Here is a 17,777-nt window from a genome sequence, read left to right as displayed (position 1 = left end):
AGGTGCTACTAAAGAAGACTTTCTGCTTATATTTGGCCATTCACGTCCTAAGAACTTCAGTCAGTAGAAGAAGGCCAATCTTTTTTCTTCATGGGGAATAAGAACTTACTGGTACTTAAAAAAAAAGAAGCTTTCCTTGCCTAGGTGTGTCTTTACATGTTTCTTTTTGTCTCATGGCATTTTAGGTTGGTCAGGTCCATGGTGGATTGATGGGAATTATTCAGAGAGCTATGGTCAAGGCTTGTCCACATGTCTGGTTTGAACGCTCAGAGATGAAGGATCGACACTTGGTCACTAAGAGGTAAGCAGTGACAAAGGTTACTCGGTATCCTTTGGGGTAGCATAAAATCTGATAAATCTTGGCCTTCCTGCCAAAGAGGGCTGAGCAGTACCAAGGATTAAACCTAAAATATGTGGAGTTTTATTTGTGGTTACCTTTTTCTGCTGAATCACCTGTCCTAGCTACATTCTTAAAAATTTTAAGCCTGTAGTCACAGCGGGAAGTATGAGATTAGAGGGCCCATACGTTTGTGTTGCTGTGGCTTGGGTATAGCCCAGTCACTGAGTTTTCAGAATTAAAAATTACTACCTTGTAAGTTAAATAATTCGTACCTGTTTTGCTGAGTAAAGAGTTGGCTGATTTCTTGCCGGAAGTCCGTTCTCACTTAAGTCCATCTAGAGACAGAGCTAAAGCTCTTTATGAAACAGGAGGCTTGAGGATTTGGAATGGAGATGAGCTACCAGAAGCTTTTATTGGGTAACAGCTTTTTGTCTGAGGCCTTTAACTGCAGGCCCTGTGGTTTATTGCTTCTAGAAACATGAAGGCGTGCCCTATTTCTCAGAGTCAAATGAAAAGTCCTTGTTGAAATCTGTTTAAGGTCAGTGAAACTATTCCCCAGTTGGAGAGTATTTATCAATGAGTGGCACACTGGGGGCTCTGAGTCTCTATGTGAGCCTTCCAGCGCCTGGAGAGCAGTTGGAAATCCAGGGCTGGCCCACGGAAGGCAGGACTCAAGGCGGAAGCCCCTTCTCAGCTTTATGGTGTCCGTGTCAGAGGACAGCTGAGCCTACTTATTTAAGGAGTTTCTGGATTCTTCATGGCCATGAGGCCGACTGGTCCAGCAATCAGTATTCCCATTTTCAGATGACAAACATATAAGTACATGGAAAAGAACACAACCCTCCTGACATGGGGGCCCCAGGGCCCATGTCCATGATGACCTCAAATCCTTTGTTAGGAGTCGGCAGAAGGCACTGAAGTTGGCTAGCTGTGACATGAGAGCAACAGAAATAGTACAGATGACCTTCGGCTTTTTTGAAAAGAGCCAATTTGAGTTGGTTCCCTTTACTTATGTCTTATTTTTCCCTCCTTCTTGCTGTACAATCGTATTTGTGCAGATAGAGTGTGGGGAGACCTTTATGGAGGTGGCATTTTGACCCGTTGTTCTTCTTTGCAGACTGAAAGAACACATTGCTGATAAGAAAAAACTACCCATATTAATCTTTCCTGAAGGTAAGGAAGGGCGGCCGCTGACCAAGCCTTAGTTGACAAGGACCTGCCTGAAAAGCGTGGGAGGGCTGGGTGGTTCTGGACCAGCATTCTTGGTCCAGATCTGCCGTCCCCCAGGAGTGAGCTGCCCTTCTCTGGGCTGGTAATCCCTTGCTTTCTTTTGACATTTGATGGAAGTCATGATGTTTTGTTCTTGTTTTTGTTTTTGGAAGTCATGGTGCCTTTTTGATCTTAAAACTCATTTCTGTGTAATGAACTTGGACAGGTATTGTTCATAATTTTTCAAAAGTCCTTATTTTTATTTTTTATTTGTAAAAGATTTTATTTATTTATTTGAGAGAGAGAGAGATAGTGAGAGCACAAGTGGGAGGAGAGGGAAAAGCGACTTCTGGCTGGGCAGGCAGCCTGTTGTGGGGCTTGATCCAGGACCCCAGGATCATGACCTGAGCCTAATGCAGACGCTTAACCGACTGAGCCACCCCGGGGCCCCTCAAACAGCCTTATTTTAAAGTATTGAGATTGTCACCTATTATGCCGAAGTTATATCACTAGAGCATTTAATAACAAAGCAAAAGTTTGTTATGAAATTTGAGTAGAGCTGTTGAGTTACTTCCTTAAGCAGGGATTGATCTGTATCACAAAATGATAGTAAACTATGACTTTGCTATGATTTATTTTATATCAAAATAATTCCTTTTAAAATTTGTTTGAGGGATGCCTGGGTGGCTCAGTTAGTTAAGTGTCTGCCTTTGGCTCGGGTCATGATCCCAGGGTCCTGGGATTGAGTCCCACATTGGGCTCCCTGCTCAGCACGGAGCCTGCTTCTCCCTCTGCCTGCTGCTCCCCCTGCTTGTGCTCTCTCATTCTCACTGACTCTCTCTCAGATAAAACAAAATAAAATAAAATAAAATAAAGTTTGTTTAAAAAACCCACCTTTAAAAACCACCTCCTTTCCACCGCTCTGCAGGGACTTGCATCAACAACACTTCAGTCATGATGTTTAAAAAGGGAAGCTTTGAAATTGGAGGAACCATACATCCAGTCGCAATTAAGGTAAAACAGGTGCCCCTTCCTGGCCCCCCCAAAAGGGCAGTGACTCAGTAACTTTATTTTGATATAACTTCAACCTTAAAATCTGAAAGAATAACAAGCCCTTGTATACCCTTCTCCCTGCCCGAGCTTTATTACAATATATTGACCTGTAACATCGTCTAAGTTCATAGTATACCATATGTTGGCTTGATACACTCACGTACTGCAAAGTGCTTGCCGCCACCAGAGTTTTAGCGAACACCTCCGTCAGATCACGTAATTACTAGTTGTTACGGCGAGAACATTTAAGAGCTGTTCTCTTAGCAACTTTCAAGTGTATAATCAGGTATTTCTAACTATAGTCACCATGCTGTGCATTAGGTCCCCAGAACTCATTTATCTTAGAACGGAACGCTTGTGCCCTTCGACCAGCATCTCCCTGGTTCCTCCACCTCGTCTGCTCTCCTCCTGGGCCCCGGGGAACCACGTCCTAGTCTCTGTTTCTGTCAGCTCAGCTCTTTCAGACTCTGCATATAAATGATACTACAGAGAACTTCCCTTTCTCTGAGTTACATGACTTAGCATGGTGCTTTCAAGGTCCCTCTGTTGTCACGAATGTCAGCATTTCCTTCTTTCTCGCCGCTCAGTAGCATTCCATTGGGTATACACTACGTCTCCCTTCCCAGTTCATCTGTTGGCAGACACGTAGGCTGTTTCCAGATCTTGGTTCTTATGAATACTGCGCTGCAATGACTGTGGGGTACAGAGATCTCTTCAAGATCTTTCCATTTCCTCTGGCTATATACCTCAAAGCAGGATTGCTGGGTCATGTGGTAGTTCCATTTTTGATTCTTTGAGGACTCACACTGTTTTCTCTAGTGACTGTACTGATTTACCACCATTCCCTTTTCTCTATATCTGTCTTTTCTTTTTTCAAATCTGTTTTACATAATTGCATTCTGCACTAGATGTAATTTGAAGAAAATGATTTATAATTTTCTGCTAAGCCAGAATGTTTAGAAACCACAAGTTTAAACTTTCTCAGTTTGTAAACTGAATCTCAGAGACGACATATAATCTGCCTCCCAGTCACACGGCTGGTTGGCGGAGAAATTGTGATATCATTATATTAGAACTATTTAGCCAACCAGCAAATTCTAAAGACCTCCTGTGTATAAGGTCTTCCTCAAGGCCTTTGTGTACTTGTTACTCAGATTCACCAACTGTTCGCATTTTGCCCTGTTGGCTGGATATTTCTCTCTCTATGGATGTGTGTACAGACAGGTCCCCGGGGACAGGGTGCCTGGCATCGTGTTGAGTAATGAAGACATAGTCAGTAATAAGCAGAAGAGTAATGGTGCCCACTTTTGCCCGCCTTCAGTTAAGTGGGGAGACCGATCTTTCAGACTCGGGGGGATAACCCTCTTGTTGGAGCACTCTGGGGTTCGGGTCAGAGGAGTCAGCTGGCCCGGTTTACTTCTTCAATCCCTTCTGTCAAACGAAGTAGCTTCTCTTTTTCTGGGGGTCTGATAGACATGTTTGGCTTGTCATCTTAGAACCACTGATATGGATAAGAGAGGCCACCACTTTGTTCATAACTGGGATGTATTTTCTTTTCTTTTTTCTCAGTATAACCCTCAGTTTGGGGATGCATTTTGGAACAGTAGTAAGTACAACATGGTGAGCTACCTGCTTCGAATGATGACCAGCTGGGCCATCGTCTGTGACGTGTGGTACATGCCCCCCATGACCAGAGAGGTATCTATCTATAGGTAGCAACTGGTCTTTGGTGCTTTATTCAGTCAGTCAGATCACGGCGAGAAAACTTACGTAAAATCCTGGGTGCCTCCCTTACCCCCATTAGCTAGAGATGGACTTCCTTTCTGCTTTCTCAGCAAATGGGTCATTTAAAGTAAAAAATTGTATTCAGGTTTCTTCAAATAAGGTTATTTTGTATTCAGAGACTTTTTTCCATAATTGTTTTTACAGTTGCTGTTGGTTTAGTGAACCTACAGATATTATGGAATGTTGTATGTTGGAGAAGACTAATAAAGAGTGTAATAAATATATATACATGAGAGATACAAATTAAACAATACAGTACTTCATTTTTTTGATAGAACAAATGATATTTTCTATGATTGAGAACAGTGCTGAGCTAAAATGTGAATCTTCCTTTTTAGAAAAGAGAGAGAAAGAGTGCAAGGACACGCGCATGTGGGGGAGAGGGGAAGAGGGAGAGAGATTCTCTTAAGCAGGTGTCACGCCCAGTGTGGAGCCTGATGTGGGACTGGATCTTACCACCCTGAGATCGTGACCGAAGCTGAAAGCAAGAGTCAGACACTGAACTGACTGAGACACCCACCGCCCCTGAATCTTACATTTTAAAACAAATCTGAAGACTATGATAAATTTATTCAAGAATTATTTGAAAGCTCTATTCCCACCATGTGCTGGTAACTGTCTTTTCCCCAGGAAGGAGAAGACGCTGTCCAGTTTGCTAACAGGGTTAAGTCTGCCATTGCTGTGCAAGGAGGGTTGACTGAGCTTCCCTGGTAAGACATTTTCAGAAGTACTGTAATTTTCTTTTTATTAAAAAATCACTTTCAATAATGTCATTGATTGTACTGGTTAGCAGAGGTTTAGCTGAAAGTGACTGTGGTTTACGTAAAAGGGCGGTGGCTTCGAGAAGGTAGAGGTTTGCCCCTCCTGCTTAAATGTGGGCAGCGCAGGCTGGTGTGACGGGTCCTTCCGTGTTCTCCACCCTCTGTGTGCCTCCGCCACAGGGGCCCGGACGCCTGCTCCAGCGCTACTTCACGTGGAGAAAATGGCCCGCAGGAAGGAATGGAAGTAGGGGCCCACGCGTCTCTTTAAGAGCACGGGATGGGTGCTGGGAATGTCACGTCCACCTCTTGGCTCGACCTCAAGTTATGTGTTAAGAAGGCTGCGAATGCCATCTTTGTTCCCGAAGGCCCTATGTCTAGCTAAAACGGAAGGTTCTTTTGCTGAAGAAGAAAGTGAGAATAGATTTGGGGGTGGGGAATGGGCCCTGGGAGCAGGGGCAGTGTATGGGCTTGTTCATACTTAACGCTCGCTGTGACTCTGTTGAAGAAAACTTAAAGACTTGAAAGGAAATAAGTGAAATATTTTAGTTATGGGAACTTTGGATTTAATTTTTTGTTTGAGGAAAGTTGTGTGTAGGTGAGTGTATTAGTCGGCTTGGGCTGCTGTAACAAACTACCACAGCCCCAGCGGCTTAAACAGCAGAAATGTATTTTCTCACAGTTCTGAAGGCTGGTAGTCTGAGATCAGGGTGCCAGCAAGGTCGCTTTCTGGTCAAGGCTCTCTCTCCCTTTCAGCTGGCAAACGGCCACCTTCTTGCCTTTGTGTGAATTTGGGGAGAGAGGGTGAGAGAAGACAGCAGGCTCACAGGTGTCTCTTCTTATAGGGGCACTAGTCCTACCTTGAAAATTAGTGACCGCTCTTAAGGCCTCATGTAAAACTAATTACTTCCCAAGGGTTCCATCTCCAAATACCATCTTACTGGGGGTTAGGTCTTCACTATGTGAATTTGGGGAAGTGCATATACTTTCAGTCTGTATTAGTGAGGGGTAACTCTACCTACATTATAATGGGAGATGAATCATACTTCAGATCCTGTAAGTTCATTAAGTTCCCCTGTTTATCTTTTTTTGGTGTTTTCAAAACACTTCGCATGAAGAGTTTGCTGGAGGCACTTAGAGTCACATTCTCGGAGCAGGATTTGGCTGAGTCAGGCTCAGCCTGTTGCCACGAACTCCTGAACCTGCAGAGGGACCCAGGACTGCTCAGGAATTAAACTTCTGGAATAAGGACGAATAAGGACTAGCTGGATCCTTTTTTTTTTTTTTTTTTAAGATTTTATTTATTTATTTGTCAGAAAGAGAGAAAGAGAACACAAGCAAGGGAAGAGGCAGAGGGGGAAGCAGGCTTCCTGCTGAGCAGGGAGCCCAACGTGGGGCTCGATCCCAGGACGCTGGATCATGACCTGAGTCCAAGGCAGACGCTTCACTGACTGAGGCCCCCAGGCGTCCTGCCAGCCGGATTCTTCTACTTCTTTACGCAAGGCTGGGGGATGTCTCCAGAATATTTTATCCATTCATATACCTTTTTTTTTTTTTTAATATTTTGTTTCTTAATTTGTCAGAGTGTGCGCACAAGCAGGGGAGAGGAAAGCAGAGGCAGGGGAGAAGCAGGCTTCCCGCTAAGCAAGAAGCCCGATGTGGGACTGGACCGCAGGACCCTGGGATCATGACCCCAGCTGCAGGCAGGCGCTTCACTCACTGAGCCCCTCAGGCGCCCTCCATTCATGCATCTTGATACAACCCATTTTGTCCAGGAAACTTGCTTCTGGCATCCGTTATGCTAATTAGGAAGCCACTAATTTCTGTAGTGAAAACCCATTTCTAAAATTCCTTGTGTGAATTAACAAGGTTTAGGAAGTTGATAGAAAACAAAGGCAGCTGGAGCCTTAGAGTGGCAGCTGCGGACGGTGGCCTCTAATTCCATGCCCCGCGGACCGCCCCGGGGTGTGAGTTCCTGACTTAACGGCCACCCGGCTGGCCCTAAGGTCAGGATGAGGGTCAGGAGAGGTTGAAACAAATATTTGTATCACACTACCTAAGCTGAAATATGGGAAACTAAATTACGGATACCACAGCATCCTGAAATGACAGACTTCCACAGGTCCTAGCTTATAAATGCCCTAGTGAGCCAAGTTCACTCTGCATCTGGCTTTCTCTTTCCTGCTCCTTGTTTTCATTTCTTTACTCTGCTTTTTCTCACCTGACTTCTCAGCCCTGCTTCTGCCCTGAAGCCATATGAAAATCTTGGAGCTTTGGAACAGTAGCCTCAGACACCAAAGAGAGGAAGAAATCCTTGAAAGATAATAGCCTACCCAAGTCAGCCACAGGACAGATCTCATTCAGATTGGCTTAAACAAAATGTGTCAGAAAGCATCCTTAGGGGGCGCCTGGGTGGCTCAGTGGGTTAAGCATCTGCCTTCAGTTCAGGTCATGATCTCAGGGTCTTGGGATGAGCCCCATGTCAGGCTTCCTGCTCGGCGGGGAGTCTGCTCCAACCTTTCCCTGTGCCCACCACCCCGCATCGCCACTTGTGCGCGCTCTCCCTCAAATAAGTAAGTATAATCCTTAAAATATCCTAAAAAAAATGATCCCCAGAATTTTTCAATTCCCTTTTATTGGGCCGTATGCAATTTTGTTATAAGTGATTACTTTTAATTACTTAACTTCTTCTTTAAAAAATAAAAGCCTCACCGCCTTTTCAGGTGTGTGTGTCATTCACACACTCGGTATGAATTTTTTTTCTAGATTAAATGGGAACTCGACTGTATCATCTTAAACAGGCTTATATATATGGCTGCTGGTCTCCTCAGGAACTCAAATCTGCTGCCATTGCAAAGGGGAATTGGGCAAAACTTTAAAGTCTCTAGAAGGGGTAAGGCACAGTTGGGGTGCTCAGAGCAGTGTGTTTTCTCGGTGCTTAGGAGAGTTGCCTCAAAATAATGTCAGGATGCTTGGGGCAAACGTTGCTTTTTCGTCAGTTTTGGCCTGGACCTTAGGAAAGAAAGAATGGTCTTTCTTCTGCCTCTCCCTCTGCCACTGAGTTCTTACTACTCAGAATTCACATAAATGCAGTGAACAGTTAGAGGTAGCTCCTTTGGATAAAAGAGGCTTTTGGGGACAATTCTGGGGAGCTAACAACAATTTATAACCTGTTTCAAGGGAATTTCCTCCAGCTGAGCCCCTGGAAGATGTGTGGAGCTCAGTCTATTCCAAGTCGAGGACTTGCTCTGGGCTGTGTCCGGGATCTGAGTCTGGATTTGGTTCAGGCAGGCGCTTGTTTGTCGGTCAAGTTCTGTCTTCGTGGCATTGAGTTCATGGGCTAACCTGTGATCCGTTCATCATCATCAGAGAGCACTTGGTAAACATTCGTGCTTAGCTGGGTTAAAATTAAACAGGCACAGTATGAAGTAAGCAAGTTCACCGTCCATGCGCCCTAGGAGTTCAAAATCAAAGACATTACATTAGGAGAGAAATTGTGGCCCCTTATAATCCAGTCTCCTGCCAGAGCTTCCACTTTGTTGTTTCTTTGTGTTGTCCGAAGAAGGAAAGGTGTGCAGAGTCCTTATAACCCAGGCAGCGCTGTTTTTACCACTCTGGACAGAGTTCAAAGATTCACAGGCTCTGAATTCAGGAATGCTGCTTACACAGGCACTAACTACTGCTTCAATGCAATTTATGATTTTGTTGTTTGTTTTTATTTGGAGTCTGTTTTGGAATAGGGAAGATTATAAATACTTGAAATATGTAGTGCTTTGAATGAAAATACAACTTGGTAGACATAGGATTAGATATGAATAATGATTAACCCATCTATCTTTAAGTAATTTACCCATATACATACAGTACCCTCACCATTACTTGTGTGTATATTTTAAGTGTTCCAGGTGATTTTCTAGTTGACATAAGACACAAGTTGATTAGATGAAAGAAGACAATACTTTGCTTTCCTTGGGGGAAAGGAGAGGTAAACAATTAATATAAAGTCCAAATATGAGTATAGCGACCCCAAATTCTAAAAAGAAACTGTGTGGAGATATTGCTCTATATTTTGTTTATTTCTTTAACTTATTTTTTTGAGAGAGAGAGAGAGAGAGGCTAGGGGTGGAGGCAGAGGAAGAGACTCAAGGAGGTTCCATGCCTGGTGCAGAGCCTCATGCGGGGTTTAACCTCTTGACTCTGAGATCATGATCTGAGCCAAAATCAGAGTCGGTCACTTAACTGACTGAGCCACCCAGGCGCCCCTGACTTTTTTATTCTATATGCTAGTCAAGCGTCAGAGGGCTTGCTCCTTCCCCAAAGTACTCCGCTGTGGTGCGTGGTAGAACAGGGACTGAAACCTGGGTCTTTCTGCTTTCAAAGCCTGCGTTCTTTGGCCCATGGCCATTTAAGTGTCATGGCACAACCAGGTATTAGCAGCTCATGCTTTTTAACCCACTGTTGGGTCTGTATCTTTTATTTATTTGCCTTTTTAATCCCAGGGATGGAGGGCTGAAGAGAGCAAAGGTGAAGGACACCTTCAAGGAGGAGCAGCAGAAGAATTACAGCAAGATGCTTGTGGGCAACGGGTCTCTCTGAGTCGGACTCCGTGCTACCCTGGTCATCAAGTTTGGCTTCCCAGAACCAGCCCCTAGAAATGGAATGTGCTGGGGTTTTTTGGCGAGGGAGTAGAGTGTAGTTCTGTTTTACTGTTTTGGTTTATTTGCTGCTGCTGTTAATCTTTTCTACAGGTTGGATTGTCTCTACCTCTTTATGCCAAAAGCAGAACCCAGCGGGGTGGGGGGCGTTTCGGCTTTTGTTGTTGCTATAGCAGTAGCCTCATGAATTGTAAGGTAGTTTACTGAGTTGAAACAGATCCTGCCTTTTGTAAGATGATGACGTCATCGTTAATCAAATGAGATACTTCTGCAGGGAAAAAGTGCTTCTCAAACACTTTTGGAACTCACTGTGTTTCTCAAAAAAAATCCCCCTTGCTCTCTTCGTGATTAATTTTCTCACTCCTTCTCCCCTTACCTCTCCTTCAGTCCCTTGACCAGTGAGATCACACATCGGTTCAAGGTCCCCTCCATGGTTACCTTCTACTGCAAGATCGAAAAGAAAAATGGAAGATGTTCTTTAGGAGAAAGGGCAGATTTGTGGCCACTTGATCTGAAAGTTGAAAGCAAATGTAAATATTTTTTTTAATAGTGTGTTAGAGGCGAACTTCAATTTGGTCAGCTGTACCAAAGAAAAGTGTGTGCAGGTTACTGTGTGTGTTTATAGGTAGGTGAATTTTGAATAAATCCTTTTAGCTGGCAACTGCTGATAAAGTTTTAAGTTTTCCTTGTTTGTACACTAAAGATCTATATCTAGTGCCTCTCCTATCTCCTGATTTGATGTTGTACTGAAACGTGTTTTCAAACAGGAGGAGCCCTTAACAACCACACGTCACCTTGTCTTCAGCGGGGGTCTGAGTGAGCCCCTCACCCTCCACCCCTTTGAGGTTTCTTTTAGAATGTTGCCAGTTCCTTAAACAGAAAAATAAGTGGAAAAATTACCTTTTGGAAACTGAGCCTTAAATTTTTTAAAGGGGAAATAAGTGTTTCCCGACTCACACAGCATAAGCAATGTTCGATGGCAATGTAATACCGTGTTATACTCGGAGAGTATTGTCTCTCTTCCGGTAACCATGTACAAAATGTGAAACTGTCTCACCGTGAATATAAATAAATTCTATATTTCTAAGTGTGTGTCCATTGTGTTCCCTCTCCTCTATCCTCTTCTGGTTTGGGGTAAGTTAAATTTTTTCTTCTTATAAACAAAGATTGTTTGTTTTTCATATCAGTGACATTAGCTAGAATTTGTTGGACCGGAACGTCTGGGAAGTGAGAATGTGAACAGCTAGTTTTGTTTGTTTTTTTCTTTTTTTGGTAGCCTGGTTATCTGGACTTTGACCCTGTGAACTCTGCCTTGAGCTAGCCATAGACTTCACTTAATTTGTAGGTGAACTCGGGCAACTCTCTTCCAACTGACTCTAGGTATGTCCAGTGCAGCTCTATCAGTCGTACTTCCGTCGAACCAGATGGGTCTGATGCCAAAGGAACTTCTGTAACCAGTTTCCCCAACGGTCACTGCTCTTCTGTTCTTCCATGCTCCCCCCATCCTTTTTACTGTGTTCCTACCCTTTGTTTCTTAACTTAGATCTTTCTTTTTCTTTTTTAAAATTTTGATTTTAAGTAATTTCTACACCCAGTGGGGGCCTGAACCCATCACTCTAAGATCAGGAGTTGCGAGCTCCACGGATTGAGGCAGGTAGGTGCTTGATTCTTCTCTTTGTTCTGGACTGAAAATCCACAGATTCATTTATGTATGTCGGGGTGATTCTTCGTCTTTTTTCTCCTCAGAGAGTTCCTTTTTCCCTTTCCCTTTTCATATTCAATATAACTTGAGTTAATGCAGCCGCTTTATTAATTAGCCCACTTTTGGGAAAAGCAGATAGGACAGCTAACGACTGTTTTGTTCGGACACCAATGAGTGGTATATTTCCAAGAGCACTGTTAGAGCAGTGATGGATCACAAAGTCATTAGAAAATCTAATGCTATCTCAGTAAAAACTTTTGTGTGTGTTGGGACACCTGGGTGGCTCAGTTGGTTAAGCGGCTGCCTTCGGCTCAGGTCATGATCCCAGCGTCCTGGGATCGAGTCCCACATCGGGCTCCTTGCTCCGCAGGGAGCCTGCTTCTCCCTCTGACTCTTCCTTCCACTCTGTCTGCCTGTGCTCGCTCTCACTCACTCTCTCTCTGACAAATAAATAAATAAAATCTTAAAAAAAAAAAAAAAAAACTTTTGTGTGTCTTTGACTCACACCACTAATTTTCATGTTGTTTGGGGAATTGCCGTACTGCCGCAAACATGTGTTTGTGGTGAGCACATGTGGCTCAGACTTAGCCTGTGCTCTCTAGAAATCGCGTGTTTGCATTTGCCATCCCTAATATTGTATTATACCTACTTTAGAAATACTTTCCCCAGGGTTTCGTCTTCTAAACTTCTGAGTCATCTGTAATTATAATGGGATATCAAGGGTGGGGAGAATTTGGTAGAAAAATCCCATGAGATAAGACCTTTCATCTAACCTGTGCATAGATTCATTCATTGAGCCTCAAGTTTGCCTTTTTAAATTCCAAATCTGTCCTGGTCTTATTTACAGACACAGTGTTCTAGGAACCCAAGATTTTCTGAAATATCCTGGCATATTTTAGGATTGGATGAGCACCCATGGTAGGAAACAGTAAAGATACTCGAAGCATGGGAAATAGTCCTGGGTCATAGTCTGGAGCAAAGAACAGTCCTGAGGGAAGTTTCCTGGATAAGCCGACTTTCCGAGGCACATTCAGCTTTGTGGTGGCGGCTTGCCCGCGTCCCTTTTGTACATATGCTGCACTTCGGGCATTCTGTTGGTAACTCGAGGGTTCTTCATTTCCCGTGGCTACAGATAATGTTCTGTGGTCATGAGGACGGCCTTTCGGCCAGAGTTGCGCTCAGTTTTGCTCTCTGAGATGAGGCTTTCCACCAGGCCTGAGGAGGATGTGATAGGAGGTGGGGCGAAGCCGGCGTTCGGGACTGGGACTGAAAACTAGGGGTCCTGGTGAGGATCCTGACAAACTGGGCTTGCATTTGTTTATTTAGCACTGGTTTCTACTGCATCGATGCTGGTAGTATTCAATGTTATTTTTTGGAAGAACGGTTAAGTTGCTGAGAGTGAGTTACGCAGACCTTTTCTGCTTGTGGCTCCAGCGCTCACAGGCGTGAGCTTCTGCTTCTCAGTTATCTTTTTCTTCACTGTGCAGTTGTAGAGTACACAAGTGTGTATGAAAGTGTGCAGGTACACTTCAAGGGAAATGGTATATTGCAAGTGTATTTCCCAGTGTTACTGGATATGTGTTACCCAGGCCAATCCTAGAAGGCATGGAAAGTCATAACTTGTTATTCCGTTTAATATTGGTGGACAGTAGTGTTGTTTATAGCTCTGTTGTAAATGTCTCCTGGTGTACACAAGAGTTTTTTTGCTAATTGGTATGTTTAATAGGAATTAGGATTTCTTCATAGTAGATATCAGAATGTTTAACTTTAGTGTAGAAACCTCCAAACTTTTTCAAAAAGGTTGAATCATTTTACATGACCTGTCCGTGTAGGACAGCAACATTTATATTTAGTGTAACAACATATTTGAATTTATTTTTCATTATTTTATTTTGTACTTTCTCTTTCTTCCAGTTTTTCTCCTTTCTTGCCTTACTTTCATTTTCCCATTTTTTCTACTTAAATTGGAGGTTTATGGGTTTTTATTTGTTTTGTGGTTACCTTGTAAATTTCACCTTGCACACTTATCAAAGTGTAAAATGGGTCACTATCCTTTCACTCCTGGACAATACGAGGACCACAGAACTTGAATTCCGGTCATTCCTCCAGCCCTCACCGATTCATATGAACTTCGGTGGCTGGCGTAATCCCACCAGTGAGCACCGCCGTTGCCAGCAGCTGCGTGCCTGTTACTTTATACGGGGTTATCCACACTTTTACCACTTTTTTTTTTTTTCCTTCCTCACCTCTTAATTTTACTATCTGGGATCACAGTTTGATAATAGCTAAATCCCTGTTTTTGTTTTCTGAAAGTGTATTTTTTACTCACCCTTGAAAGTTATTGCTGGATGTAGAAGTGTGTGTTCAGATTGAGTTCTGTTTCTCCGAGCACATCAGAGATCCTTCTGTAGTTGGTATTGGGAAGTTAGCTACCAACCTGATTGTGGCATTTTGAGGGGTAATATTTCTTCTAGTGTATTTAAAATTGTTTCTTAGTTTTTGTTATTTTACAAGTTCACCCTGTTGTATCTAGGTGTAGATCTCTTGTTAATTATCTTGCCTGAGACAGATTGGGTTCTTATCTGTGGACTGATAGTTTTTATCAATTCTCAGAAGTTCTCAGATACCCTTTGATGTATTGTCTTTGTTTCAATTCCGCACTCCCGTCTTTTTTTTTTTTTTAATTAAAAAAATTTTTTTTAGGATTTTATTTATTTATTTAACAGAGAGATCAAGTAGACAAAGAGGCAGGCAGAGAGAGAGGAGGAAGCAGGCTCTCCGCTGAGCAGAGAGCCTAATGCAATTCGGGGCAGGATCCTAGGACCCTGGGACCATGACCTGAGCCAAAGGCAGAGGTTTTAACCCACTGAGCCACCCAGGCGCCCCAAATCCACTCCTGTCTTTTTAGAAGTCTGAGTAAGCAAATATTAGACATTCGCATTCTGTCCCACATCTCTTAATTCCCTCCTCCCCCCCTTTTTTTTTGAATCTTCCATTTCTTTGCTCTCTAGACTTTTTCTGGGCAATCTTCAGTTGTACTATTTCCCTAATGCCCCCTTCAGTTCTATCTGATCTACTGTTCTTTCACTGTTTTTTTTTTAGTTTTAGATTTTAGATTTCTCAGTTCTGTGAGCTATATTTGGTTCTTTCTCAAATGTACTTACTCTTGAATAAGTTTTGAAATGTCTTGTGTTTACTGATTTTGTATTTTTTCCAATAATTCCAAAATCTTACACCTTTTAAGGGCATGAGTTGTGCCCCCCGCACTGCTCCTCATTAATGGAGTCTTATTTCATTTTGTGTTTAGAGATGTTTCATGGTGATCTTTCATTTTCTATGGATTTTTATTGTTCATTAGGCTTTTCAGAGCAGGAATCAGCCAACTGTAGCTCAAAGGCTAAGTCCTGCCCTCTGCCTGTTTTGTAAATAAAATTTTATTGTAAGCCTGCCACACCTGTTTGTTTATTCCTTGTCCGTGTTTGCTTCCACATTATAGCAGCAGAGTCCAGTAGTGACCGCAGTGACTGGCCCACAGAGCTTAAAATATTTGCTCTCTGGTTCCTTACCCATAATAGTTTGCCCACTCCTACTCTAGGGCATTAGCAATCTGTACCACTTTAAACTAAATTATTGGTTTGAGGTTTATTGAACCATGTAAACAGTGAGAATTTAGCCAGTAACCCACATGAGAACCATCTTGTGGTTTTGAATTCTCTGCTTGAGACTCATCCATATTGCTGTGCGTCTAAGCAGTACATTGCTTTTAATTGCCAGGTCATTTTAAATCCTTTGGGGAAAATTATTTTTCCCTTTCACTTAGCAGTTGTGGTTAGCGCTGACATCTGGGAGTGGGGGATGGGTGATTTCTCCTTTCTTCTTCTTCCCTGAAGGATGTACCCCTTTGAGATCTGATCTTCAAGGGAGACTAGAGATCTCACCATGGGTGGGCGTTCACTCTTCTCTGTTGTTCCTCTGTTTGCTCTGCAAACCCATACTGATACTCGGGTTCCTTTAGTTTAGCCAATGCCTTCCCAACAGGTGGGCTCTGTGCTCTGCTGCTCTGAGGTAACCTATCTTCCCTCAATCTTCAGCCTGAGTACTCATAATCTTCTTGCTAGTTTAAGAAAGTGTTCAAAATAATTTTCTCTTATATAAAAAGAGAGTGGGTTCTAAGTTGGGAGACAAAGATTCTAGAAAGCAACAACTCTAAATTAGAAGTTTCTCTGAGCCATTATTTTAATATAAAGAACAAACTCTCGGCTTCAGAATCATAACTGTTCCTTCATAAGTTAAATACTCAGATGAAGGTGCACAGGGTGATACAGACCAACACAGGAGAAGCTGTCAGGTCTCTAGCATTTGGAGAGAAGAAGTAACCTAATAGCATGAAAGCAGCTGCAGGCTCATTGGCACCCTCTGCATTGTGGTAAGCCGCAAGTTGCCTTGATGCCCATGTTACACCCTGGGCTGAGGTCTTGTCAGGGCCTTTTATGGCACTTCATGGGGGCTCTATTACTGGAAAAGATGCCCGGGATAGCTTTGAAAATAGAGCATGTATTCTATCTTGGTGAACTAAAATATTTTAGATCCTTTTGAACTCCATGCTACAATTAGGGAGTGGGAAGAGCCAGACCAAAGAGTCCGTCTCCTCTCACTGTGAAACATGATATGTATTTCTCTTGAAAATAAGTGAATTTAATTTTTTAATTTTTTAGAAAAGCTTTGAAACTTAGATCCTTGAGTTGGTTAAGATATATCCTTGCCCATTAAAAAATCAATTGGGAATCACAGGTTAGAGTTTCTCTGGCTTTATAAAGTAAAACGCAGCTATGGTGCCTGCGGTGTCCATTACCATTCTGGGTCTGGGGACACAGCTATGATAAAGATGGCCAGGTTTATGGAAATCTACTGAAGCAGATGGAAATTTTTAAAAATCAAAAAGCGAGTTTGGACAAAACTATCCCAGTGAATTCACAGTGACCTTTAATATTTTTCAGGTAAGCCTGGGATAGTGACTGCCTAACCATTCCTTAGAAAGAGTTTGCAGAAAAGCAGGCTCCTGCAGTTACACGGTGTCAGGGGAAAGGCACCCGGTGACTGGGAGAAGGCAGTTCCCAGCAGGAACAGGGGCCTTGGCCCGAGATTGTGCTCAGAATTCCTAAAGGGGTCCCTAGGATGACATCTCCTCTGTAATCCATTGGGCATCTCAACATCCAATAAGGGAAATTCTATGTCAAACAGAGAGAAGAAGCAAAAACCAAACCAAACCAAACCCCAAACAAGGGCCCTTTGAAAATAGGTGCAGACACAAAGGCACCTATTGAGGGATTCCACTTCCAGAAACCTCCAGAACACGAGCAGGAACAGCTTAGGGCTTGCGAGGGGCCAGGCTGGGGGGAACAATGGGCAGGAGGGCTTGGGCTCAAGGTCTCCTCCTTTGGGGAAGGAGATAGCCTGCAACGATGTTCTGGGGCGTGGTGGCACAGCGTTGGGAATGCTCTTGATGCTCATGACGTGTTCAAGGGAAAACAAGAACTTTTATTTAAAATAAATAATACACAGCATAGAGGAGATGGACGGCGACGAGAACGGTGACTCCATACAGGAGAGGAAGAACACAAGGAGGGGGGATGAAACATTCTGGGGGGATGTCGGGGTCAGGGGATGGAACTGACAGCATTTTTCTGGGGAGAACTCCCCGCAGAGTTGTGGGCTCTGGATGCGGGTCTGGGAGTCCCGCAGGAGAAGGTGTAGGGCCAGGGGTTGGGCTAGAGGCGGGGACAGGGTCAGCAGTAGTGGCCGGTGCAGGATCCAGAGCAGGAGCTGGGTCAGAGGCAGGAACAGGAGCCCAGGCAAGGTCAGGGAAAGGAGCAGGAGCAAATGAGAAGGACTGGGTCAGGGGCGGGAACAGGGGGCTAGGCAGGGCCAGGGGAAGGGGCAGTGGTCCTGGCAGGGCCAGGGGAAGGGATGGCGGCAGTTGAAGGGGAAGAAGCAGGGGCAGGAGCTGGGTCTGGGGCAGGAACAGGGGTCCAGGCAGGGAAAGTGGAGGCCGTCTTGGTAGGGCCAGGGGCAGGGGCAGGGCCAGCGGCAAGTCCAGGGGTAGGACCTGGGTCTGGGGCAGGTGCAGGGGCAGTGGCCCTGGCAGGGAAAGGAGAAAGGACAGGGGCAGGGGCAGGGGAAAGGGCAGGAGAAGGAGCAGGAGCAGGAGCAGGAGCAGGAACTGAGGCAAGTGCCTTGGTGATGACTGGTGCAGGGTCAAGGGCAGGAGCTGGGTC

General features: G+C 44.0%; 1 protein-coding gene across 4 annotated transcripts in view; it reads left to right on the top strand.

The window, feature by feature from the left end:
- The window catches only part of GPAT3 (glycerol-3-phosphate acyltransferase 3), a 58,623-nt gene extending 47,736 nt beyond the window's left edge, over positions 1-10,887 (top strand). For all 4 annotated transcript variants that reach the window (XM_082726408.1, XM_082726407.1, XM_082726406.1 and 1 more), the window contains 6 exons: positions 186-301; positions 1,458-1,513; positions 2,478-2,563; positions 4,172-4,300; positions 5,018-5,097; positions 9,645-10,887. In XM_082726408.1, the coding sequence (XP_082582534.1) occupies positions 186-301; positions 1,458-1,513; positions 2,478-2,563; positions 4,172-4,300; positions 5,018-5,097; positions 9,645-9,741 (564 nt within the window). In that variant the 3' untranslated portion in view covers positions 9,742-10,887. The remainder of the gene's footprint in view (positions 1-185; positions 302-1,457; positions 1,514-2,477; positions 2,564-4,171; positions 4,301-5,017; positions 5,098-9,644) is intronic.
- The last annotated feature ends 6,890 nt before the right edge of the window (positions 10,888-17,777 follow it).

The sequence above is a fragment of the Mustela nivalis genome (assembly GCF_964662115.1).
Source record: "Mustela nivalis genome assembly, chromosome: 4".
Taxonomy (NCBI): domain Eukaryota; kingdom Metazoa; phylum Chordata; class Mammalia; order Carnivora; family Mustelidae; genus Mustela; species Mustela nivalis.
This window is presented reverse-complemented; position numbering and strand designations above follow the sequence as displayed.